This window comes from Pseudomyrmex gracilis, unplaced genomic scaffold (assembly GCF_002006095.1).
Source record: "Pseudomyrmex gracilis isolate BER0280 unplaced genomic scaffold, ASM200609v1 scaffold_5, whole genome shotgun sequence".
Taxonomy (NCBI): domain Eukaryota; kingdom Metazoa; phylum Arthropoda; class Insecta; order Hymenoptera; family Formicidae; genus Pseudomyrmex; species Pseudomyrmex gracilis.
This window is the reverse complement of record NW_018020589.1, coordinates 1,632,587-1,658,360: the sequence shown is the minus strand read 5'-3', so window position 1 is coordinate 1,658,360 and position 25,774 is coordinate 1,632,587. Positions and strand designations below refer to the sequence as shown.

General features: G+C 37.0%; 6 protein-coding genes across 12 annotated transcripts; 2 read left to right on the top strand and 4 right to left on the bottom strand.

The window, feature by feature from the left end:
- The first annotated feature begins 902 nt into the window (after positions 1-902).
- On the top strand, positions 903-7,649 carry LOC109857629. 2 transcript variants are annotated; one of them, XM_020434133.1, is made up of 14 exons: positions 903-1,457; positions 2,449-2,586; positions 2,888-3,084; positions 3,264-3,405; positions 3,515-3,611; positions 3,698-3,892; positions 3,998-4,150; positions 4,239-4,788; positions 4,872-5,079; positions 5,167-5,354; positions 5,460-5,752; positions 6,232-6,465; positions 7,005-7,187; positions 7,256-7,649. In XM_020434133.1, exons 2-14 carry the CDS (start codon positions 2,456-2,458, stop codon positions 7,412-7,414), a joined length of 2,730 nt encoding a protein of 909 aa, XP_020289722.1. In that variant the 5' UTR covers positions 903-1,457; positions 2,449-2,455; the 3' UTR covers positions 7,415-7,649. The 2 variants fall into 2 exon arrangements, with proteins under 2 accessions (XP_020289722.1, XP_020289730.1); XM_020434141.1 differs by lacking the exon at positions 6,232-6,465.
- Positions 7,650-9,071: 1,422 nt separating this feature from the next.
- Positions 9,072-10,867, bottom strand: LOC109857426 (COP9 signalosome complex subunit 6). Its single transcript, XM_020433716.1, has 5 exons — positions 10,464-10,867; positions 10,022-10,305; positions 9,770-9,935; positions 9,495-9,688; positions 9,072-9,399 (listed from the first exon to the last, which is right to left on the bottom strand). The coding sequence occupies exons 1-5, from the start codon at positions 10,678-10,680 to the stop codon at positions 9,259-9,261; spliced, it is 1,002 nt and encodes a 333-aa protein (XP_020289305.1). The 5' UTR covers positions 10,681-10,867; the 3' UTR covers positions 9,072-9,258.
- A 344-nt stretch (positions 10,868-11,211) lies between these two features.
- LOC109857641 (uncharacterized protein DDB_G0287625) lies at positions 11,212-17,909 on the bottom strand. 5 transcript variants are annotated; one of them, XM_020434170.1, is made up of 6 exons: positions 17,469-17,909; positions 16,817-17,016; positions 13,456-15,150; positions 13,204-13,368; positions 12,757-12,897; positions 11,212-12,664 (listed from the first exon to the last, which is right to left on the bottom strand). In XM_020434170.1, the coding sequence occupies exons 3-6, from the start codon at positions 15,136-15,138 to the stop codon at positions 12,506-12,508; spliced, it is 2,148 nt and encodes a 715-aa protein (XP_020289759.1). In that variant the 5' UTR covers positions 15,139-15,150; positions 16,817-17,016; positions 17,469-17,909; the 3' UTR covers positions 11,212-12,505. The 5 variants fall into 5 exon arrangements, with proteins under 5 accessions (XP_020289759.1, XP_020289742.1, XP_020289752.1 ...); XM_020434153.1 differs by lacking the exon at positions 16,817-17,016 and having other exon boundaries at positions 17,469-17,908; XM_020434163.1 differs by lacking the exon at positions 17,469-17,909 and having other exon boundaries at positions 16,817-17,390.
- Positions 15,515-16,819, bottom strand: LOC109857663 (phosphatidate cytidylyltransferase, mitochondrial). Its single transcript, XM_020434201.1, has one exon. The coding sequence runs from the start codon at positions 16,644-16,646 to the stop codon at positions 15,537-15,539; it is 1,110 nt and encodes a 369-aa protein (XP_020289790.1). The 5' UTR covers positions 16,647-16,819; the 3' UTR covers positions 15,515-15,536.
- Positions 17,910-19,212: 1,303 nt separating the features above from the next.
- On the bottom strand, positions 19,213-24,913 carry LOC109857683 (pre-mRNA 3'-end-processing factor FIP1). Of its 2 annotated transcripts, XM_020434260.1 has the most exons (6): positions 24,837-24,913; positions 22,654-22,765; positions 21,996-22,180; positions 20,214-21,125; positions 19,802-20,130; positions 19,214-19,656 (listed from the first exon to the last, which is right to left on the bottom strand). In XM_020434260.1, the coding sequence occupies exons 3-6, from the start codon at positions 22,173-22,175 to the stop codon at positions 19,536-19,538; spliced, it is 1,542 nt and encodes a 513-aa protein (XP_020289849.1). In that variant the 5' UTR covers positions 22,176-22,180; positions 22,654-22,765; positions 24,837-24,913; the 3' UTR covers positions 19,214-19,535. The 2 variants fall into 2 exon arrangements, with proteins under 2 accessions (XP_020289840.1, XP_020289849.1); XM_020434251.1 differs by lacking the exons at positions 22,654-22,765; positions 24,837-24,913 and adding an exon at positions 22,284-22,587 and having other exon boundaries at positions 19,213-19,656.
- On the top strand, positions 23,628-25,483 carry LOC109857695. The gene is made up of 2 exons (XM_020434272.1): positions 23,628-23,922; positions 24,135-25,483. Exons 1-2 carry the CDS (start codon positions 23,678-23,680, stop codon positions 25,264-25,266), a joined length of 1,377 nt encoding a protein of 458 aa, XP_020289861.1. The 5' UTR covers positions 23,628-23,677; the 3' UTR covers positions 25,267-25,483.
- The last annotated feature ends 291 nt before the right edge of the window (positions 25,484-25,774 follow it).

The following is a 25,774-nucleotide window of genomic DNA, read 5'->3' as shown; positions in this document are numbered from 1 at the left end:
CACTTGTGTACAACCTACTATCGGTACAGCAGTATTCTTCTACGTATTGATATTTTCTCACAAAATTTAAACAAAGTTGAAAAAAAACCCCGTTATTTTTAAATTTATGCTCAAAAGTACAAATATGTTCTATATAGAGTATATTTCGACAATAATACACGTCGACTAATTCTAATTTTTCTATATTTCCTCAATATCAAAGAACAAAGTTCTTAGCTCTCTCATAAGCGGAAAATTTATTAATTTTGTAAAACATTTGATTTAGAAATATCTCAATTTATTGCAGTTTCATTAAAATCATTAAACAATGCTTGACGAGTAATATATAACGTGAAAAAAGAGGCTGTTCATAGTTTTAATTAGAATATTACAAATGTGTCGAACCACCCCCGGTAGACCAGTGATCCAATGTCAGTTTTTATGTATATATATATATATAAAACTTGACATTAACATAAAAATTGAACTTTTCAAAGTTTTTGCATACCAAAGGAAGAGAAAAGACTAAGAAATTTTTAGACCGTCTTTTTGTTGACATTAGAAACTTCATACATTTGACACGTAAAATGTGCTTGTTCGGTGTGTAGACTTTTTCAGAATTCCAGAGCTTGCGGTTCATGACTACCTTTTGTCTATCCAGTTTGGATCAAGATAACTTGGTTCATTTTTGACTTACTACACCATATCGCATTTATACATACAGTTTGGCAGGGCGCCGGCGCCGCTTTCTATAAATAGCCGGGTGCGACGCCGACCGCCGCTTGTGGCGGACAAAGTAGCGACAGAGACAGAGAGGGAGGGCGAAGGGAAGAGCTAGTAAAGGGGCGAGAGCGGTGCGACGGCAGTAGTAACGGGTGGCTACTCGTGCGGCCATTCAGCTCCGCGCTGCTCCGCGCCGTTCCGCTCCGATCTGGCCGCGACGACGATCAATCGAGCCGGCGAAGGGTTTCGTACCGCACAAAACATTTCGCGTGATCGACGATTTTTGCCGGTGGTTGCGAGCGAGTGCGGGATAACGACGACATCATCGCGAACGCGAATCAGAAGTCACCCGGAACTTACGCGAATATCATCGGCTCTTGTGATCTCGACGTTGGAAAAATCGCATAACCTTTGGAGAATTTCACGGAAGATCTGGAGTTGCGAAATTTGTTCTGGAGTTTTTGTGGTGCAAGAATATTTTGAGATTTCGACAAACCGAGGGATAGAAATCTCTACCTCCAAACGTTTCTGAAAGTTCTGAGGTCGTATTCCACGTCGAGGAGTAGATTCGGACATCGGAAAAGATCAGAGGCGCGAGAGAACCCGACTATGTGCCGGTGTCTCGCGCTGGGTCTAGGGTGCTGGGATAGTCGTTGTCGGTGATCGAGCGCGGCGTCGCGACGGCGGAGCACAAGACGTAATTCGGTCTATACGCGTCAGCTGATTCGGCGAGGAGGAAGCGGACAGAGAAGAAGGTGATTATGTAAATGTGGATCTCTGGAGATTCGCACGTCGACGTGACGTCCGATGACGAGCCAGACGACCGCCGGTGAATTCCCTCTCCGGTGGGAAAAGAGACTAATTATATTCGCCTCGTGCGCGAGACGAGGTTACTAACCAGCCAACCCCCCGATACGCGCCTGCGTACGCGTGTGGACGGCGTTTTCTCAAAAGAGGGAATACAAATGTGACATTTGATCCATTTGAGATAAGATCGTGGGCAGTTCGACAAAACGTGAGAGAGAGAGAGAGAGAGAAAGAGAAAGAGAAATCAGTTCACTTCTGTACGCTTAATTACGATCACATGTCGCAGAGCCAAGTAATAAAATCTCGACGTATCGAAGACAGACTCGAGTTATTGAAACGTGAAATTGACGTGTTTCGAAATTTTAAAATTTAGATCTCAAATTTATTAAAAAAATAAATTCAAGCATTTACATCCTATAATTAATTTGTCGAATATCTAAATGGAGAAATCAGCATAGATATTCTATTACTGATATAAAAGGTCAAGTTAACTTTTACGTTTCTCGATAATGAATGTTTTGCGTGATGAATATAATTTTGTGTGTAAAATTGCACAAATTATAGAGAAAAATTGGGATTTATCAATAAATCGCGATTGCATTGCGAATGTAATAAATGCGTCGAGCGATTACGAAACGGAAGATTCATGAGCAGGGAGGGAATGATTAGCTTGCGCCGGCTTTATTTTACGATCGCGCTACTTCAGAGCGTCCATCACGCGTAGCTTTGACATATCACGCCAACTATAAATTTAAATCGATTAGCGCGTTTTCAAAGTACGGGGCTCGCTCGTTGAATGCATCAAAAATTGCATATCGTGCTGAATTGTAGAAAAAAAAAATAAATAAATAAATAAATAAAAAAACAGACGTAAACTTTTCACTCGCGCTGTTTAAACGCGGCGCAATTTGATGATTTTTCCAAACGTTTGTTTTGCAGATCCACAATGGCTCTAGTAATGTTACCGTGCGATTTGCCTTGGTGGCCGACTGTCGTCAAACAGCTGGACAAGGCCGCCTCGGCTAAGAATTCCGAAGACCTAATAGACGCGATGCAACGACTGCATGACATGTGCAAGTACGACTCGCATTTTCACTCGTTGATTTCTTTACGACTTATCAACTCGATGTTATATGTTCGCTGTTTCTCTAAATTACGTTACATAAAAAATTTATGTAGAATTTATCAAATAGAAAAATATAAAAAATACAGATTGACATTGCTGTCTCTAAATTCTATTATTTTTCATAGTTTCGATTTAGTTTTTAATTATGAAACACGCGATGAAATATTAAAAACATTAAAAGTAACGTAATCCACGTTTTACAAATATTTCTATATAAATTATTCGTAAAAATAATATTTGTATTGTATTCAGCATAAGCCTCGATCCTGAGGAAGATGTACAAGACCCCAACTTGTTCTCCAAATTGGCGACTTTCTTAGACAAAGATCTCGATTTAGCAGAGAGAGAACAGGTATTCACGAAGACAATACCGCAAATGGTGGAACGAGCGAAAGCCTTAAAATCCACAAAACCCCCGCAAGGTTTACATTTTAGTCTCCAGCAGCAAGGTACGAGCATCGCAAATTTAAATCTCTCAACTACGTCGTACAGATAAATTGTGCAATTGGATTATCTCAATTAACATTCTCTGAGAATGATAAAACAAATAGTACGCGTTTAAATAGAGAGAGCGAAACTACGATAACTCTCGGGATCTAATTTATAATTGATTTATTTTATTATATAGGAGATAGCGTTGAGTACAGTTATGCCTTTGTCTCCTCTTTAATCGCAAACGCATTTTTCTCGACTTATCCGAAGAGAACCGCGAAAACGCATCCCACGTTGCGCGATTTTAACTTTACGAACTTCTTCAGACATCTTCACAAGTAAGTAACTATATATCGATACGTTGATTGAAATCTCAAAGAAATTTAGAATTAAAAAAAAAAAAAAAAAAAAAACAGATAAATTTTCAAGTACTTCGTTGGGTTTTAGAAACGCACAAAAAGCAAAGCTCAAAAGTATCTTCCATTATTATAATTATCTCGAGACGGAGCACGCGCTCGATGGTTGTTTGATAATTTCCAGACAGGTACGCGATAAGAATTGTTTTTTTTTGTATTTATCTTCTACTTCGTTTTTTTTTTTCATAAGAAGAATTTTTAATGCAATTCTCAGGTGATGACATCTAAGCAATGGCTCACTATAGAAGATTGGCTGGAGAGCAATACACCTTTATGCCAGCTGACGATACGTCACGAAGGTCGATTGGAAAGAATCGAAGCGGAATCGAAAGTGTTGCAAGTGTGCTTCGCCAATGCCAAAATCGGCGGCGGAGTACTCGACGGTGACGTCACGCAGGAGACTGTACATGTAATTAATTAAGATTATCTAATTATACGTTATACACACACAGTCTCATATATTGTCGATGAAATATTTAAAGCTACGTCAAGGATCGTGATTTTTCACTCGCAGGTCGCGACACATCCAGAGATGCTCGCCGCAATGCTGTCTGTCGAGGCCTTAGAAGACAACGAAGTACTGATAATAGAAGGTGTCAGACACATGTCGAGGATAAACGATCCGCGGCACAAGGCGATATTCGAGGGCATCTTAAAGCCAAATGTGGTGAGTGAAGAACGTTTTCTCGGCGCGGCGCGATTCTTACATACGTCACGGTGGGAAGGTAAACAATCGCACAGTTTCCCGAGCGCAGGTGACCGTCTGCTGCATAGATCCCGAGGACTACTCGCGACTGCCGTTAACGCAGTTCGAGGAGGACAATATTCTCAGGGAGATGAACAAGTCGTTGCTGGGATTTCGCCAGAGGCACGTGCCCAGCAGCCCGACGGATCCGATCAAAACGGACTCGGAGGCGGAGATCGGTCTAGGATCGCGCAGACTGTCGCCGATCGGCGAGAGTTTCAGCAGCACCCCGCCGGAAACTGAGGGCGAGGACAAGGGCTTTGCCGCGAGCAATAATTCCAAGATATCGGCGGACAAGCAAGATCACTGCACATTGGAAAGCGCGACGGAGACGCGCACGAGGCCTAACGGTAAATCGGTGAGACCGCCGAGTCCTTACAAGGTGTGCAAGGACGCGAGCTGCACGAATCGTCGGAATCGGTTCATCGTGCTCGGATCGAGTGGCGAGATTCTGCCGGTTACGCGCAAATCACTCGGTCAAACGTCGGTCTACAGCAGTTGCAACAGTCAGAGCACGGACAGTTTTCACAGCGCCAAGGAGACCATCGACGAGGAACCTGGTACGTGTACATTTATGCTCGGATAAAAGATTCGAATAATAATTTGAAAGATGATGCTTTTGACCGAACGAACAAATTTTCAGAGGAAGAAGAGCAGAAGCTCACCAAACGTTACAGCACACAATTAGATACACCCGAGAGACGGGGAACTTTCGCGCAGAGACTCAAGGATGCTCTGAAACGAGAAAGCACGGCGACCGGAATGACCTCCTCGAATACATCCTCCGGCGAGAGCAGCTACGCCGTCGGCATAAGCGTCAGCGGCAGTCACGTCGATGATCAAGACATCAAGTATAATCGATATATTTATAATGTTGCAGTTACACAATTGCATAATATTTTGAACGGAATTCGATTAAAAAAATAAAAAAATTACAGGGTGAGAAGAGGAGGATCGAGGGGCTTTGTCTTGCGGGACGAGACAGTAGACGAAGAATTCTTGAAGGAATCTCTAGAGGCCGAGCAAAAATGGCTTGGCCGATTCCGACAGAATCAGGGACCTATGATTCAGAAGAAGGACACGAGTGCGAGCAGCAAGTATAGCTTCAGCACCGAATATAATTCTGGCAAGTATTCGCGAAAAGATTGTTTGCAAAAAAAAAAACCAAAGATTGTTCGCTTTATAAAGACGGAGATAAACGAACTAAAAAAAAACTGGATCTTGTGCGCAGATTTCTGTTCCGAACTGGAAGAAGTTTACGAGCAGCTGTCGAAATGGCTGGACGATCCGATAATGACGGACGAAAATCGAGAACTGGACGCGAGAGATCAGGCAGTCGTGCAATTCGCCGGTTCGCTTTTAAAACGCGCTCTGAGCGAATCGTTCGCCGGTGTGCCGGTCCAGGAGGGCGAGCCGCAGCCGTTCATCGACGCGAACGACGTGAACCAGCAGCACAAGCTCGCGCTGGCCGTGAGAAGCCTCAGTCTGGAACTCGCTCGGCAAAAGAACCGAAGACAACAATCAGTAAGTCGACAGCGAATTCTTTACAAATTGCATTAAATTCCTGCAAAAATCAGCTGAATTAAAAAGAGACTTGGATTTTTGCGCGATCCTTCGCGATCGAAACGGATGTATAATCGCAAATTGTTTTCCAGTCCTCGTAAAAAAAAAAAAAAACCATTTAAATGAAAAAAAAGTCACTTTTTCTCTAATATTCGATCGAAAATGTCTTACCTTTTGTTTTACGAGATGCTTTCAAAGCCGAAGAAAACTAATAATCTTAATTACGCTTTTAAGCTCTCCTTTTGTAAAAGATTGAGAATAAAAACAAAAACACGCTTGTAACATGAAAATTGTACACAGACACACATTTGTGATGGAATGAGAGACAGTTCTCGAAACCGAGTCGATGACTTGTGACTGACAATGCGAGCGAAAATAATTAAACAAAATTAATCTTGTGTAAAACGCACGGAATAATCGGCAGCCGAAATGCTGTGTAGGTGTCCGAGTCCGAAGATGTAGATCGCTACGAGGACGCCTCGAGCGAGATAATAACGGAGACGAGGGATGCCCAACGTAGGAAACTTCGTGCCGTTACGTTTACGTCGGAAGTGTTTCAAACATTGGTCGATGATCAGACGACTGTGCGTTTATCAGCAACACCCGTATCTGGGTTGAGTCAAACGGCGAACGTGCGCAAAACGCACAAAACGAATATGCTCGGTGTCACAGAGGTGATGAGTTACGGCCGCATACGTCACGTGTATAATTGTAATGCATGAGATGACAACAATTGCGTTGAATCATACGTGTGCAAGACATGCTTGGAAAGAAAAGCATCTTCTGTGACTTGGAACTCTTCACATAAAGCCTTTTTAATATAGAGAATTTTTATTCGTGACTAATAATACACACTTTTCATCTGTCTCTCAGTCTATCCTATTTACAATTCTTCACTCACGCATTGTTTCTGTCCTCTTTGTTTTGCTCAATATTAACCGTCAGAAAAATATTGTATCTGCTCTCTCTTTTTCATCGTTATATAATAAAAAAAAAAAAAAAAAAAAAAAAAAAAATCAATACTTACGCGTGAACTAAAACAATAACAACACTGTTTAAGCTTTGTATGTAGCGTTTTTAATGACGTTCGATAATGACGTGTCTAGCTGAGTTCAAGATGATATCTTTAACTACGATGCCTGTGTAAATATTGGAAATATGATTTAGTGACAAAAACACATTTGTAATAATTTATATTGTTGAATGTGTGTAGTTGCAGCGCGACAATAGTCCGCAAGGAGGAGGTTTATTACCCATCGCTACCGGTAACTGGGGATGTGGGACCAGGTTGAAGGGCAATCCGCAGCTGAAACTCGTTATTCAATGGCTCGCTTCCTCTCTGGCGGGCGCGCCAAGACTAATCTATTACACCGCCGGCAATCCCAGTTTATCTAAGGTAAAAAAAAAAGTTTCTACTTTTTCTGTTGCATATAAATCCTCACTATTTATCGTTTGCACTTCAAGTTGGATACCGTGAGCAGAGTTCTAATGGACAGACGTTGGTCGGTGGGCGATCTGGCCGCTGCGACGTTGAGATACGCTGTGCAGACAATCGAGGACCAAGTAGAAGGAAAGAACAGCCTCTTCGAGGAGATCATCGGCATGGACAAGCCGAGTCCTTAGCCCGGCACGACGCTGTCTGTTCTGGTAGACATCCTGGCTACTATGATCGAGGACAGCCTATTAAAGACCTAATATATCAATATTACTCTCCCCCCACGTGAGAGAGAACACAGAAAAAAAAAAAAAAAACAAACAAACGGGTATTTAATTGTAGTTGAAGATACAAAATCAAGACTTAATTCTAATTAACAGTTACAAACGTAGTCACATAAGAGAGACACGTTTTATTTTAACAGAGAAAAAGAGTGGTTTCTACTTTTCGTTTGAAACTATCATTGTCATCTAGCATATCAAAGGTAAATATCAGGTCGACTCGCACAATTCCTTGTAAAAGGCAATATATATCACAAATAGAAAGCGTAGTGGCTGCGATATTTTCTAGCCTGTAAAACGTATATAGAGTCAAGTAATATTCAAATCTATCACTCGCTATATACATTTCCAGAAAACAAACGTAGGAGAAAAAATAAGAATTGCATTATATGTATCACGATTGTCACACGTTGTTGTGACGAGGTGGAAAAAGAATGGACGAAGCCTCCTCTGCTGTTCCACCTGATGACGGTCTAGTCATGTACGAAAAGTCAATTTTGATTTTACTTCGTACGAAACGAGTAACTGAGTGTAATTACACATAGTTACATGCAATAACTAACGTGTGCGCCTCGCACACAACACACGTATACACACAATATACTAAACTATATTTTGTACAATAATATTTATCTATAAGAGTCGCGTTCTCTCTAATATATATATATATATATATATATACGAGTATACATATATATATATATATATATATATATATATATATATACATATATATATAATATATATACACACGTGTAATATGCGAATAGATTTTTAGAAGAGAAAACTTTTAGTAATATTTTATAATAAACTTCTCTCTTACAATAGAATCATTTTTTTATAAAAATCAAATCTGTGTGTATACATATATACACACATACACACAAATTGCTTCTACAAAATCATAAATTTGAGTGTAAGGAGTGTAGATAACACAGAGCCTACGAAAACAACAAAAAAAATGCTTTGTAGTATGTAAATCAATTAAAATGAGGTCTTCCATTATCATTGAAGTGAAACATGTGAAAGTATCTGTCTTGCAACACATATTTCTCATTCCAAGCAATGATAGGAGTGTTTTGCAACTGCATATACAATCTTCTATTATACTAATTGTATAATATAAATTTATTTAAATTATATGTATTATAATATATATAAAACGCACGTATATGTATTAAGAAAATTTAAATAAATTTGTTATATACAAATAAGGAGGAATTTTGTATATACACGCACTCAGGAGTTAGGACTTTGCGTTTATTCAAGATTTCTAAGTAACCATGTTTTAAAATGTAATTTGTTGCATGAATGGTATCTTTGTTTTTTAAATTATAATTTAACTGAATGTAAAACCAATATAAACATAGAACAAAACATGTCAATGCATCACAGTTTTTATTTAATATCACACGTTATTATATTTAATTGAAACATACCATTTATACAAAGAGAGATAAGCTTTCAATAAATATTTCTGAACAATATTACGCTCGTTTTTGGGTGGTCGTTATTTCCTATCACATTCATTGTTATATACTTTATTTTAAAAAACTGCTGTGTGTATAATCTTTACTCTTTTACTTTTATTTTTATTTTTGTTACATTATGTATATATGTTTAAAGTAGTACTCAGAGTGTCCTACAGTTAAGTTGGCTGATTAAGCTTTAATCCTGAGTTCGGTACTTACTTATCTAAAGAAATAAAAGGAAAAGAGAGACGTATAAAAACAACAGATTCTATTTACACATCAGAAGAAGAGACTTCTTAGGCGACGCCCCACACCTTGTCTATCATACAAAATGTTAAACTTGTTTACAAATTGATTTATATTATTACAACCTTTTGTTATAATGCCCAGATACGTCATCAAACCGAAGTCGTTACATTGCTGAAACATAATATATAAAATATTTTAAAAATCATTATATAATACGTACAAAAACATAACTGATCAAGATATTACATTTCGTGGTGTATACTAACATTATAAAAATCATCTTTGAATTTCGGATTATTTAAAACAGGCAAACGATGACTCAAAGAACAAGCTGCTCGAAGAACTTCGTGATTTCCTTTCAATTCTCCACTCTGCACCGCTTGTACGTATCTCAAAACAAGTTTCACTCTTGCATGCAACATTTTAATAGCACTATGTTGAGCCGTCAGATGTTCAGCAACTGGAAGTTAAATGTGTTCACATATAGTCGATTTGAATTTTTTCACAATTGGATAAATGAGAGCATGGTTGTGTTACATACCTACTGAACATTCTCCTTGATCGTTGTTACACATCCTTTGTACATGATCGACTCCAATTCTCTCTGCTTCCTCTGTGGCTAATGTATAAGTTAATGGAACGAAAAGCATAGTGGCTTCACCGTTAACTAAATCAATCACCGATTCATACATAGAGACAGGTAAATGCTACAATGAAAAACTTAATTAGAACCATGTCATTTTTATCGATAAAAAATTAGTCTTTCTTATTGGAACATATTTAATAAACTTGCTTCCGTATTTTTTGGTCGCGGATCCAGTTTTAACAACACAGGACTTTCGTTTATTTCACAAAGTTGCTTGTGCACTCTAATATCTCTTTCGTTGGGCGTATCGCCAGTAGTGTACCAGCCCAAAAAGTCCATTTCACTAAAAACTTGCTTAAATTGTTCTTCCTTTGTATTATAATAATCTCTATCGATTATAACATCATCACCAATGCATGTGAACAACAATTCAAAAGAATTCATGATTTCTATATTACGACCTTTTTGTTTACCAATCAGAGCACCGTATACTGAAAACATTTCGTTAAGAATAATATTTACACAATATACACATAAGGAGAGAAAAAATGTTAGGTCAAATGTAGAACAGTTAAAAAAATATAAATATTTATGTTTATGTTTATGTATGCTTATTTTAAATAAATTATTAAATGAGAAAATCTCTTACCTAACTGGTCGCTACCTTCTTGAGCTCTGAGTCTAGTCCAGTGTTCGCTAACATTCATGATCACCAACGGATGTAGACTGATGGACACAGAGCCAATAGTGCCCGAAGATGCCATGACTTTAATGGCATTCTTCGGATTTCTCTCAGAGCTGTCTTCGTCGATCTCCATCGGCGTTTGCTCGGTTGTTGTGTTATCCTTAGGCACATCGATGTCCATTTTGCTTGCTTGTCGTTATTACTGCAGTCTTTGTCAATTCCCACAGACCAAGCAAACCTTGGACGAAAAACGGGCGCCCGTTTGATGAACTTTTCTCTAAGATGCAGAAATTTCTGTTGATATTACTCGTGATTTTATCGGGCCAGATGATCAACGTAGCCCAACGCAGCCATGTATGTATGTGTATTTCGAGTCGAACAACTTTTAATTGCCTAAAGCGCCCTCTTTCAATCTTTTAAACTCATTGTCAGAGCCATCTGATGGAATTTACGGTATGACATGTCGTCATCACATGTGCACAATATGCTCTTAAATATGTAATATGTACAAACGGTAAAACAAACAAAATAAAATTATATACTGAGTTAGTTTACTATCAAAAAATTTAATTTTAATTAAATTTTTTAACATATATGTATATATATATCGACACTTTCGTGAATTTTAATAATTAACAACTTGCAGAGAAAACTATAAAAATCGAGTTTTGAATTTTATGTGCTGAAATATTTTTCATAATAGTTGGTTAAATAAATAAAAAATCAATTCAATTTCTGAGAATATTAATCGTGAATTGCCAAGAAGAGTATCCACTAAAAAAAATTATGAGAAATCAGTAACATATAAATGTCATACTCGGGAATATTTGAATGACACTCGTATATTCGTTGTGTAAAGTGTATTCCGAGGTATATATCACCTGTGCCTAAATATCACACTATATTTTGTACTTGTTTTAGAAATTATAGAGAAATTATAGCAGATGTAACACACACAAGCGTCAGTATAAACTTGTTTAACACAAGCGCAGAAAACAAAATTTGCTATTTATTGTTATTACATTATGCTCATTTTTGTTATATCACGAGACAACGATTATGCGTTAAGAGATCAAATATATGTGTAAACATTATTTATAAAAGATATCAATGTAGTTACGCGTTTTTATGTCGTACAATGTTAATATTTTGCAAAAAAAAAAAAAAAAATGATAAAAAATTGCGAAAGTTTGAAAAGTTTATATAATAATATAAATGTATTTCTTTCAAAACAATTGCGCCTGCGAAATGTTGTGCTGTAGTTTACGTATATAAACAAAATGAAATTTAAAAAAAGTTACTATTATGCCTCAAATGAAAGAGATTTTAGGAAATTTGCTAGTGTTATTTGCTAAATTATTACGATAAAAAGATACAATCAGAGAGTTAATCGACTAAAATGTAATTAAATTATTGCAATTATAATTACAACTATTTGTAATCGCGATTACTAACGGCACACAACGATCGCGCTCAACAATAACCGAGCACTCAACAAGCGCTTTGTGAGCACTCGCGTCATGTGCTTTTACATTTGCAATAAATTTAGAAAAACAGACCGCGATCACGACAGACAATAAGCACAAACGAATTCTGCTGCGGTCATTGCTTTTCTTCGTGCCACATCGCATACAAGCATTGAAATCAACCGATAATAATTTAAAAATACCAAGAATTGCTAAATCGTCGTGACACTTGCGTGCGATCTAGCACAAAGCAAGCAGAGCATCGTGTGCCACAAACTCTCAAATTACATCTTGCATCATTCAAGGTACAATATATGTGCTAAAACACTTATGTAAAATTCTTGATCAATAAAACTCACAGATCTTCTTAATTCAAGGCACAAATCTGTAACAATATTCAACATTGATTTCTAAAAGTTCATTTCATGTAGAATCCAACGTGTCTCGTTAATTAATGATCGTATATACAAATATATGTAGTTACACATGTATTTACAATTGTTTGCAATTGTATATCTTCGGTAAAAGAACAATACAATATTATATTTTTCCGCGGACAAATTTATCGTCCATTGACTGTGCTTTCATGAGGATGGATCTCTTCTGCGTCTGATTAAGTCGATTAGCTTGCAAATCGATGTCTCTATCAAACGGTCTTCTTGTTGATATACCAAGTTGTTTCGCGGCTTTTTCTTTTTTCTGTAAGTACACGAAAGTAAATTTACAAAAAACTTATTAATTTGACAATCTAGTAATTTACAACTTTTAAAAATTCTGGAAAAGAAACTTACCCTCTTTTTTTCTCTCATTGTGCTCTGATGTATCTCCAGTAACGATTTTCCACGCTTCTCACTTTCGTCTGATTTATGCTTGTGTGATTCGTCCACATGTTTTTCATCTACATTTTGTATGTTGCTAAGTTTTTTGTATTCCTAATCAAAAAGATTCAATAAACATGCAATAAGCGTACATGTAAAATTTCCACGTTCTCACAAGATAATATATTTTTATTTAACATACAAAGATGTTTTTTCGGGTTTGAACCGCGTTAGTGTCATTTTTATACCGACGTTTCGTAAACATTACAGCTCACTTCATCAGGGTTTAAAGAGCAGCCTGATACTGCTCTTCATCAAAAAACATCTTTGTATGTTAATGCTACATACCGCGAAAGCATCAAATATTTTTATTTAAATATAAAAACAGGAATATATACGCATAAATAAATATGCATGTACCGAGTCATTCTTTTTTTGAGCTTTTTGGGTGGGGGTATCAGTCCAAGACGATCTATCCGACATATCGGGGCCGTCTCGTGTCCTGAACTTGCGCGCCAATACAAGATTAGCAGGATGTTGAGCTGGTGGTAATTCGGTCATCCATTCTTCGCGCTTGTTTATAACCTGGAAGATAAAACATACATTATATATAATATATCCTCTTTTACAAACATTAAACGATTAATATTTCATATATTTGTTTTAGTTTACTTCTGCCTCCTGATATCCTTTCCGTCTGATTGTTTCCGCCCTCAAATCCAATTGTTCGTGCACCTGACTGTTTCTCAGTGCTGGATGATCCGCGGGCAAGGGGCCTATGGCACTGTCGTCATCGGATTCCCAAGAAGCGACTAAACTTTCTTTCTGTAATTTTTCAACGTTAGATAGTATAGGTCCGATGAATTTATCCCGTGATTTGTCACGTTGTCGTTGTAACAAATGCGGCGGCAGCGCTGGCCCGAAGACAGCATCCGATTCCGACATGTTGGATGTAACAGCATCTTCTCGCTCTTTGTTTTGACAATTGTTCGACAGAGATGGTAAACAAGGTCCGATAAAACTCGTGCTGTTACTATTGACGTTGTCGTTAATCTTATTTTCACTGAGAGTATTCGTCTCAAGCTTGTTATCACTAGACACGAGTCCGGGTGGTAAAAGCGGACCGTATGTGGACCTGGTTTGTCCGATGCATCTTCCTAATAGTTTCGTCTCATCGGAGGAATTAAGACGTTCGTTGACATCATCGTGACTAATCATTTTCTTCTCTGCCTGTTCAGACTTTTCTCTCTCAAAATCTGCAAGAAATTCTCTCGTTATCGAGAGCGTCGCGGACGGTGCAAAGGCGCGTGAGGAATCTGAAATCGCACTAGGATTATTACTAGAAGTAGACACTTGGTCGTACTTCCTTTGTTTTACCTTGCATGATTCCTCCGGTCGTTCTCTCTCGCTCGCTCCGTCGCCAATTTCTTTCGTCCGCTTCTTTATTACACAACTTTCGGCTCGATCATTAGACTCGTGTCTTTCCCTCTTACGCAAATGAGGAGACGATGACGTTCGACTCTCGGAATCCCGACTGTCGGACATATTCTCGTCGATTTCCGACAAGACATCAAACTGCGATAAATCCAGATCCTTACATTCATGACTGTCCACAGTATCGTTTTTGGTGTTCTTGTTGTAAGCTTCTTTGACGTTCTTGGACGAGGGTGAGAGGTGTTCTTTCGAATTCTGCAGCTTGTTTTCTTTCGACGATGTTCTCTTCTGGAAGGAATCACGTTTTCCATGACCGTCTCGATAATCATCACTCGAAGATTTAACTTTGTTCGATTGATGAACTCTGTTCTGACTTCTGTCTCGTGAACGATGTTTGTATCGCTCGTAATCGCGATTTCTGTGCTTATCGCTCGATGTCCGCCCGTCGTGATAATTCCTGTCGTACGAACGTTCTTTCGAATGTCGTGCCGAATAGGCGCTCCGATCTTTGTCCGAGTGACGTTTCGAATTTCGCGATCTTTCTCTTGTGTCACCCCCGCAGGAATTCCTGGAGTCTCTATCAGTTTGGGTGGATCCAACGGATGTATCTCTGCTACTTAGATGATCCTTGTACGAATTTTTATTGTATTCTTGCCTCGAATGCCTCGAATATTTTGAAGATGACTGTCTGAAATCCTTGTCGTTTGTTCTCTTGTCACTTTCGTGTTTCGATCGTTCTCTTCTGTCCCGATAGTGTCTATCGCTCTCGTGAGACAATTTGCTTCTAAAATTCCTCGACGTTTCTCTTTCGTTTGTAGTTTCTTTTTTGGGTGCAAACGCGTCTTTACGCGTGGCCTCAAAACGAAACCGACGTCCTTCGTCGCTGTCCTGGCTCGCAGAATCGGAATCCATCATTGTCATAGTCTAATTCAACTGAAAGCACACAACAAAAACTATTGACATATAATTAGACCTTTTTCAATTAAACTACACGTAACTGTATGTTTTGATATTCTCTCTTTTCTATATCAGATATGTAATAACATTTTAACAGATTACATCCTAATTCTTGTTAATAAAATTTCTGTTAGAAATATTAAAAAAAAAAAAATAAATAAATAAATAAACTATATTGAAAAAATGTTTTATGAACTTATACTGCAAGTCAAAGGCATCAAATAATACCTACAAAGAATATGTTCTACTGTTGATCGCAACTTATCCTCTTTATTTGCAATACAAGTTTTGTCTAAGAATTTACAAATATATGTGTATATCAGGAGTGTAAATGATCTCTTTTCTAGGAGACGAGACAGTAATTACTCGACACGTTTTTCAGTATTCTTGGTTTCTGTTTTCTTTACAACAGATTCAACAATTTTATCGATTTTACTTGGTTCTGGTTTGGGTAGAATGTTTTGAGGGGGATTAGACTGCAACATCTTAATTATCTTAGCACTGCTGTATTTAACGGATTTCGTGAGACCTGCCGTTAAAATACCCTTTAGACTTTGAGTTAAACTAGATCTCCAAACAATTTCTTTCAAACATTGCTCAAGTATATCGCAACATTCTGGATCATGCGCAATAGCACGCAGACAATCTTCCGTATCTTTGGATCTTGGACCCTGTGACCACGCTCGCACTAGTTTAACTTGAGGCGTTCTGGGTAAATGATTCAAATGATGAATCTTGGTGTCCGGGCTGGTATCCTGATGACACATAGTAGCCATATGATCCGATTTAGGTATATCTACGTAATTTTCAAAGTGCTTTAGAATTGGTTCGTACAGCTGCTTGAAATAATACAGCTGCGGCAACACTATGTTACTAATCTTTTCTTTATTTTCGCCAAAGACCATTCGAAAGTCACCGTGATAAGACAGGCCAGTAACCTTTTTGAAAAAGTCAATTTCTGTAAAATGTTCGGGTAGCAAGAGCAAAGCTGCGTGTACGGCTGAATGCAAATTCTGTACCAAAGCTGTACGCAATTGTGAGTTTTCGTCGGGTTCTATCAACACTTTGACTGGTTTGTGCAATCTTCCCGCTAAGTACAAGTCGTTCCAGTCTAATAAATCCTCTACCAGCGAAACTTCAGAAATTACTCCATACTTAATGAGATGATTGTCATTGATTTTGACTAGTGTGTTGTAAAATATTTTAGCACCCGATCCTTCTTGCACATTAGTGATGATTTTGTGACCGAGAAATCTCAGCGGTTGTGCATAATGTTTGGGATTCATCGCCAGATTTTCTGCGTGCCATTTGTTTGCATTTCGCACAACAAATATTAGATCCAACATATTGTTGTTGTTATTATTAGTCTGCTTGAATGCACCTGATCCGTAAGCAAAGCAAAATTTTATATTCTTAGGAAACTCTTTGATTATGTTTTTTAGATGAGTCATCTCAGTAACCGTCCGCAGCATTTTGGATTTTATTATTTGACTGATGAATATCGTATTCAGAGTGGATATATTATATAGTTTTGCAATTGCTCTTTATAATTGTCAAATTTATAACTCAAATGTTAAACATTCAATAACTCATGTCGCTGAAATACGCTTTTACAATTTATGGTATAGTGAACAGTTCGCACCATGGAGTACAAAGGTTTACATCACGATGACAAGTGGATTTTGAGAAATGTAGAGAATAAAAGCAATGATCACTTTCTGGGTTTTCACATGTGTCTTTCGTCTAAGGAATTCTCGTGACGACGAGTCACTCGTGTTCACGACGAGTCCGTGACTCTCCGCGACGAATCATACACTTCCCCGATGTGATCGTCCAACTAACCTAGAAACGCAGTTCGTAAATCATTCTTTCTTCGAGTATTTTCTTGATTGAGTTTGAAAAACAATTAGACGCAGTTTTTTTTATCTATCAAAAACGTATTTCTTTTCTTGATCTTTCTCCGGTCACAAGTTACAATTTTCCCTTTAAACGAGCAGTCAGTTCGAATTGTTACGGAGAAGAAAATAATTGATCTCGGATAAAAAAAAATATAATTCCGCAAATTTTTTTCGCCTTTTGTAATTTCGCCTATGAGCGTGTGGTGAAAATTTCGAGCGCACTTGCAATTACTTTCACGCGACTGCACGCAATGTGAGACTATTTTAGTATCTATATTCCAAGTAGGTATATGTAAATCACGCGTATCGCAACGTGAGTAAAATTATATTTGTTACATGTATATTTCCGTATAATTTTTACGAGTATAAAAATATAGTAAACAACATTTGATTTACCTTTCAGTTAAAAAGCATGCAAACTTCCTTCTTGACAAAAAAAAAAAAAACACGAAATTTATTGAATCTCGTCAAATACAAACTTGTCTCAACACCGTACAAACTGCACGAACTCTGTGTGCGCTTGCGAGAGCACAGTTGTTCCTGAAAATGGCGGACTTCACGAGGTCGCGTGGTGTGCGAAATTGACGAATGAAATTTAAACCAACACGCGTGTGCGCGCGCATCACGCGTACATGCACACTGCATTATAAATATGTATTATACATATATATATTATATATATATAGTAAGGCAGTAACTTGCGATACAACACGTTTCACGATTTTTACGAACAAGTTGGATTCACTTCGTATCACGTCTCAACTGCTTTTTGCGCTCGTATTACACTAATGCCATATAGTAGCTCTAATGCGTAGTTTTGCTCCGTGCGTGTACCATAGACGTAGAATATATAGACTGCGCGTTTGGCTGAAAAGATGTCTTCATGGTTGACAGAGACAACATACTTTGAACAGTAATTCTTTCTCTGTCTATCAATGTCTGTGGTGGGATCAGGGCCTACTGTTTCATACCACCTATAACCTGCCATCACCCCTTAATCTCTTTCACTCTTCTTCATCCCCACTATTTTTCTATTCCCACTTTTCCACTACTATTCTATCAATCAGCGAAGACTTCTTCTTCCCCCACTACTTCGCTAGACAAAGATGAGGCTACTGTTCAACACCAGCTGTCTCTCTCAACGTTGAAGACATTTTCTTAACATGGCAAAGGTAGGGAACGCGCAGTCTGTACATTCTACGTCTATATGGTATGTATACAAACAGAGCGCTTAGAATGGCGTATGGACTAACTTGAGGCGGTCCTTTGAGCCATATATGCACCAAACCTGTATACAAACAGAGTATTGTCCGCTACAAGTACAGAGGAGTGCACCATATCGTTCCGCTCCAGGGGAAATATTTCTCGGAAATTTCTCCTCCGGCTGTTCCTACTATCGCGTGTCGTTTTCCTTCAATCTCGGGCCGCTGGCGGAGATCGAAAGAGTACGGCGCGCGGTAGTAGAAGCAGCCAGAAGAGAAATTTCAGAGAAAAACTTCTCTTGGAGCGGAACGATATGGTGCACCCCTCTGTACCTTCTACATCACAGAATGGCGTATGGGTATTAATGGCCCTTTAGCCACTACCAAACCGAACCGAACCGAACAAATATGTACACTGTTCAAAGAGAGAAGATACAGAGGAGTGCACCATATCGTTCCGCTCTAGGGGAAGTATTTCTCGGAAATTTCTCCTCCGGCTGTTCCTACTACCGCACGCCGTTTTTCTTTCAATCTCGGGCTGCTGGCGGAGATCAAAAGAGTAGGGCGCGCGTTAGTAGAAGCAGCCAGAAGAGAAATTTCAGAGAAAAACTTCTCTTGGAGCGGAACAATACAGTGCACTCCTCTATACCGTATGGGCGGATCGTTAGAGCATGAGTTACAAACACTTCGAAATTGAGGGAAAAGTTACAAATAATTTACTGTGTACAAATGTTTTTTGAAAATAAAGTTTTATTTTCAGTGAATATATTTTCTTTTCTTTAAAATTATAAAAAATAATATAAAACAATAAAAAATATTTACAAAAACGTTTAATAAAAAAATAATTGGATAAATTTTAAATAAAGATACTACACATAAAACTTCTTTTCTTTCAATCTGTGATCGGTTTATTTTTTTAATAACTTTGTTTAATTAATTTATTCGTTTAATATAAAAGAATTATATTATTTTTATCATAAAAAATACTTATTTTTTGGTACACTAAAACATATCGATCATTTAGACATCGATTATATATTTCATTTTTATTGTTTTGCATAGCTTGAAAACTCGTGAATAATTATATTGATGTTAACATTTTATGTAGCAATAATATCTGCAGAAAAAGTTCTCTATGAAAACATTACTTTTACTCCTTGAAAAATATCTAATTAATTCTAATGCAATATGCAATTAATTCTAATCAATCTTGTGTAATGCAGTAAATTAACTCTCTTAATCACATTACATATACACGTATTTATTCGCTCTCCTCCTTAGAACGTTCTCTATCTGAGCGCCTGGATTTCTTCTTTCGTCGGCTCGGACTTCGTGATCTTGATTTATGTCTACGAGATCGGGATCTTGATCGATGTCTATGTCTAAAAAATATATCAGAAATAAAATCACAAAATATACATGTCACAGAGCTCTATACTTTATATAATAAATTTTAGTCTTATAATGAGAGAGATGAATAAAATTTTATAAATTGTAATTGAAGAAACAGAAAAAGGTAATCATTACCGGTCTTTATGTCGATATTGAATCCTGGATCTATCGCGATCTCGATCGTCGTCCCGTGTCATAGAATCTCTATCGCGGTCTCTTATCATAGAATCTTTCTCTCTGTCACGATCCCGATCTTTATCTCTATCTTTATCTCTATTCACAGATTCCAATTCCCGATCTCTATCTCTATCTCGCTCGCGATCTCGGCTGTCCCTTTGATCACGTGGTTGCATCAGAGGAGGAATGGATGTCGGTGGAACCATCGTAGGTATCGTTTTAGGCGCCATGTCTTTATCATCATCACCTTCCGTCATCGGGATTGCTAAATTTGTTGGCTGCCATGTCTTTAATAAGAAAAAATTATAGTTAATATTTTTTGAAAAAATATCTTCAAATAAGTTTCATACACTGTACAATGTTTTCTTACTGGGTCATTGCCCCATTGGTTATCTTGAGTAGGCTCATAACTCTGATAATATGGATCAGTTTCCGGCATGTAAAACGAATTCGGATCTCCGGCGTATCCCGGAGGAGGTATATCAAATGGCGGCAATCCCGGTCCTGGAGGCGGCACACTCATATCGGGAAAACCTGGCTTCCTCGAATATTCTCGTCTGTCAGCAGTCATAACCTGTATAACATTTCCTTTTGGTGGAGATTTATCTAAATTTCTTCTGGAAGCTAAACCAGAGCTTCCAATAACATCAATAGTGCCTGCCATTTTCCTTCCTGGTGGTGGACCTGCCCTTTTAGGGCCTGAAATACCAGAGTATTTGCTATTATCATTCGTAATTGCTACTTGAGGTACTCTTATGCTATTTGGATTGCCGCCACCACTTCCAGTGTTTAAGATTAATCCGACTCCGGATTCACTTCGCATTCGCTTTTGACGTTCACAATATGCTCTCCAAGTTTCTTCATTAAAACCATAATTAAAATAGTCTGTAATATCTGCACCTGGTTGTCTCCACGGTTTATCTTCCAACTGATCAAGATTAAATTCATGAGCTGGTATTCCATTAATAACTCCAATAGTTTCAAATTCATCTATACTGAACTTTCCTGGTTGTTTGGTGAGTTTATCTGGTAACCCAGATGCATTAGTCAACAATCCACCTCGCTTGATATTTAAACTACCATACGCTGGTGTTGATTTGATATCACCAATAACAACATGGACGTCATCATCAGAATCGGAATCGCTTGCTGCTTCACCATCCTCTTGACTGGAAACTTCTTTCATTCCATTTTTAGTCGAGTCCATTATCTCTTCCTGTCCATTATTCATTGAGGACGACACTTCATTTTCACCATCAGGTGAGCCAGTATCTTCTTGGGTCTGAAGAAACAAAATTTATCAATTTGTTAGATTATACTTCTTAAATATAATATACATAAGAAATATATATAAAGTATGTAAATATATAAAAATTAAATGTTTTTATATATAAATATATTTAAAAAAACGATTAAAAACAATAAATGGTAATTAATCATAAAATTTAAAAAATTTAGAACTTTACAGTTTCAAATAAATATTGAAAAAATAGTTTTTATATAATGTAGCATACTTCTGTGCTGTACAATTTATATACATATAGTGATTGAAGATCTTAGAAGGAAGTCTAAAGAGTTTTACAAACTTTAATACATAAAAACCTATTTCAAAAGTATAGATATAGTTCTTTCTTATTCTAAGATTATTTATACATATAATACATATATATACATATACATAATTTTTATATGTGTATACATATGTATATATATTATTTATATATATTTTGTAACACTATTTGTATGTACATATATATGTATTATATATGTACAAAGGAGTGCATCATATCGTTCCGCTCTAGGGAAAATATTTCTCTGAAATTTCTTTTCTGGCTGCTCCTACTACCGCGCACTGTACTCCTTCGGTCTGCGCCGAATTGAAGGGGCAGCCTTGAAGGGGAGGAGAAATTTCCGAGAAATACTTCTCCTGGAGCGGAACGATATTGGTGCACTCCTCTGTACATATACATATATCACAATATAATATTACATAGGATTGTAACTTTCTGCTAACACACATTTACACACAAGGCGTGCAGATATAGCAAACGCTGAGAGCGATATAAACTGCCAAACTCAATATATAATAATGTACAAGATATTAACTTATATCGATATACAAGTAGAAAGAGGTTATGTCATGTGCGTATACCTCAGACAATACTTCACCAGCTTTCTCTGTCTCCTGATCTTCCTGAGATTCAGATATTTTCTGAATATTGGCGAGTGAAGAGTCATTCTGGTGAGTTTCTGAGTGAGTGTCTAATGGCACATATTCTTTTCCGTCGGTTGATTCACCGTACAACCACTGATCTTCGTTCTCATCCGCCATTTTTTCTGTGTTTTAAGGTTATTATATACATGTGAAAAAGTATAGCATAAAGATTAGCTGCGTTTTGATATTTAACTTGTTCAACTGTCAGTAAGTCAATTTTTATACCGAGATAATAACAGCATCTATTAGTTGAAGCATGTATTAATTGCAACAAGCTAAGGGTACGATCCCACGCACTGTTATGGCTTGGTTTGGTGCGTGTATGGGTCTTGGACCGGTTATGAGCTACCATGCACTGTTATTTTTCGCGTAACGCGTAACCAATCAGAGAGATTACGTGTTTTATGTTAGTACACGTAATTTCTCTGATTGGTTACGCGTTACGCGTTACGCGACAAATAACAGTGCACGGGATCGTACCCTAAGAAGCAAGGATACTACTTCTCATTTCAATTAATAGACGCTGCACGTTGCACGCAATCTCAGTATGAGAGAAGAGCAGGCTAATTTAACAATTTCCTTTGTGTATACGTACATCTTGTCTTAACTTGTTTTCCTGAAAAAATGATAGTCTAGTGAGTCAACTTTTCTCGTGTTGCTGTTCCACGACTATATGTACACTCGCTAACTTCTTTTTTTTGCTAGACCTGGTTTATGCAAAGAGAGTAATCATTAACTTATATCGGAACCTCCCAGTAAAAAGTTTAACAATAGGATTCAATAGGATTGTTCTCGTTTATAAAATGTTCATTTATTATGTATGAAATTATGGCCAATTTGGTACTTGAGACGATTTGATTGGCTGACGTGTATGGCGCAAATTAGGGCTGTCGCACACAATATGGCTGCGGTCCGTTTCATGCTTAGGCGTACATTTATTTATCTATAGTATACGTGACATATACCACAGATAAATGCGCGATTAAGCATGAAGGACCTTCTACAATGAGATATTAGTAATAAATCAGAAGTCAGAAGCAAGAAATTGACCAATCACAGTCAAATCACAGAAGAATAATCGATTGTGATTAGTCAATTTCTTGCTTCTGACTTCTGATTTATTACTAATATCTCATTGTAGAAGGCCCTTAAAGAACAGTACTGACTGTGGTCTAGTTTCCACCGAAGTATTAATTCACACCTAATGCGACGTAGAATCAAATTTAAGTCAATGGAAACCTGTCAAATTGCGCTGATTTCGCTTTCGCTTCGATCTATAAGGCCCGGTTTCACAATTGACGGTTAACTCGAATTAACGGAAGCCCAACTTGCTGAACTCGGCGTAACGCATCTTTTCTTTCTAAACATGAACTGTGATTGGTTAGCGAAGATTTGACAAAGAAGATTGAACGCGTTAAACCGAGCTCAGCAAGTCGAACTTCGGTTACTTCGAGTTAACCGCGAATTGTGAAACCGGGTCTAAGTACTCTACTTCCAATGGAAACGGAACACTAAATTTAATCCGTACCGGAGTAAAACCGAATTGAGAGTTTCGGTGGAAACTAGACCTGTGATACTGACATTGAGTTTCGAAATATAACTCTTGTATACAGTACATAATGGAAAGCACAAGAAAAATAATGAACTTTGCGATGAACAAGAGCAAAATAGTACCGCTAATTGTTTTATTACGAAGAATGAGTGGCGGCAAGCCATTTGATCCACTTGCTGGTATTCACGGGAAGATAAAAATAATGAAACAGAACGAATCGGAGATTAACATAGAAGATTTGACTGCTGATGATACAAGCGAGTTAGAACCAGATTTTATGAATGTTGGTGAAAGCCATAAGGCTCATGAAAGGTATACATACATTAAATTAATTTTATAAACATAGTATTTACATATTATTCACACATTCAACTACATTTATTTATGTATCTATACATATATATATATATATATATATATTGCTAATTCAATCTAACATATCTACTTAAAACTGTCTTGTAAATTTTTTATAAATTTATTGTGTGTAATATATACATAATAATGTATATACAAATGTATTTTAGAGAAACACAAAGGCAGAAGGAAATACTTAAGCAACAAATTGTCAAACAAAAGTATTTTCAAGAAAAAGAACCACGTTTTCTGACATATGCAGAAAAACAATTAATTTGTAAGCTACATGAACATAAACCTGAAGAATGGACCATAGAGAAACTCAGTCAAAGTTTTCCTGCTTTACCAGAAACAATAAAGAAAATTTTGAGTTCTAAGTGGTCACCAAAGTCTATAAAAAGAGTTATTGAATATGATAATGTAGCAGTTGAAAATTGGAAAAAATTTCATCTGGGACAACTTGCATTAAGTTCTGAATTAAGTGATCACCTGAAAAAATTTAAAACTAGAAAGATTATCTTGACAGACAGAGAACAATTGGCAAAACAATTTGTTCAGCCCAAGCTAGAATTCAAGAAACCAAAGAGCCAATTATTTTCTAGTTTTGTACAGTCTTATCTAGATAAAGAACAACAGACTAAAGCAAACTTATTGTCACAAGAGAATAGTCCAGACAAAGTAATAGATACATCCACTTATTCCAATAATAATCAAGCATTGATAACAGATAAGGCTGATAATAATTATATTGCTGTCAGGAATTCAGAAATAGCTACATCAAACAAGAAACAGATATTTCCATTAACATCTCACATAGAAAAGGAACATACAATACTATCTAAAGAAAAAAAGAATCAAAAGAAGCCACTTACATTTGATGAGTTTGTAAAAGCAAACTTGGAAAATATACAAAAAGAATCTCCAGAAGAAGGCATCACTCTGTTGAACACGTACAGACAACAAATGGATGCTAGGCAAGAAATGCAAACTGCAGAAGTTGTATTCAGAGGATCTAATGAGGCAATGATTAGCACAGAAGAAAACACTTTATCAAAAGAAGATATACAACAATATAACAAAAACATATCTAAACAGAATAATAAAAACACTGATATAACAACTGATAAGTTAGATTCAAGTATCAAAGTATGGAATAAAAAAATAGATACAGAATGTGACTATGCTAAACCCATAAAGATTGCAAAGCATCTCTACAAACCTGGCAAGACATACCGAATTAGTGATTGTTATTATGACGACGACGGAGAGTTTTTATATCGAGTTCCTTGTATAAAAAGTTAAATTATCTCAAGTTTATAAAGTAAAATTATGGATCCATGTAATGTAATATAATAAAGAGATAACAGTGTTTTTGTTTTAATATAGTATATTTGTGTAACTTAGTGTATCCTAGAATGCTTATTTGACTTGATTTTTATGCGATTCATAAACTTTAAACATCCGCCTGCTTCTGTCCATGCTGGTCTACAATTGTCCAACTTTTGGTTTTACCTACAATTGTAAGTGGAATCCGAACCACTGTGCGGTTCCTGGTTATTAATAAAGTTGATATTAATTATTTGTTTAATATTTATTAGAGACTCGATATAATTTTCTTTTATCCGATGAATATGTAGGTACTGTAGGATTTTGGAACGTATCCTAGCGGGTTCAAAGAGAGAAGAGAATCCTACTGCGCATAGGAGTTTATATGAAATTGCCGATAAACAAGGCCAAAACAAGGCCTTATTTGCCCGCATAAACCAGACCTTAGGGAAGATACGCGAAATGGACGAGCTTCACTGCAGTA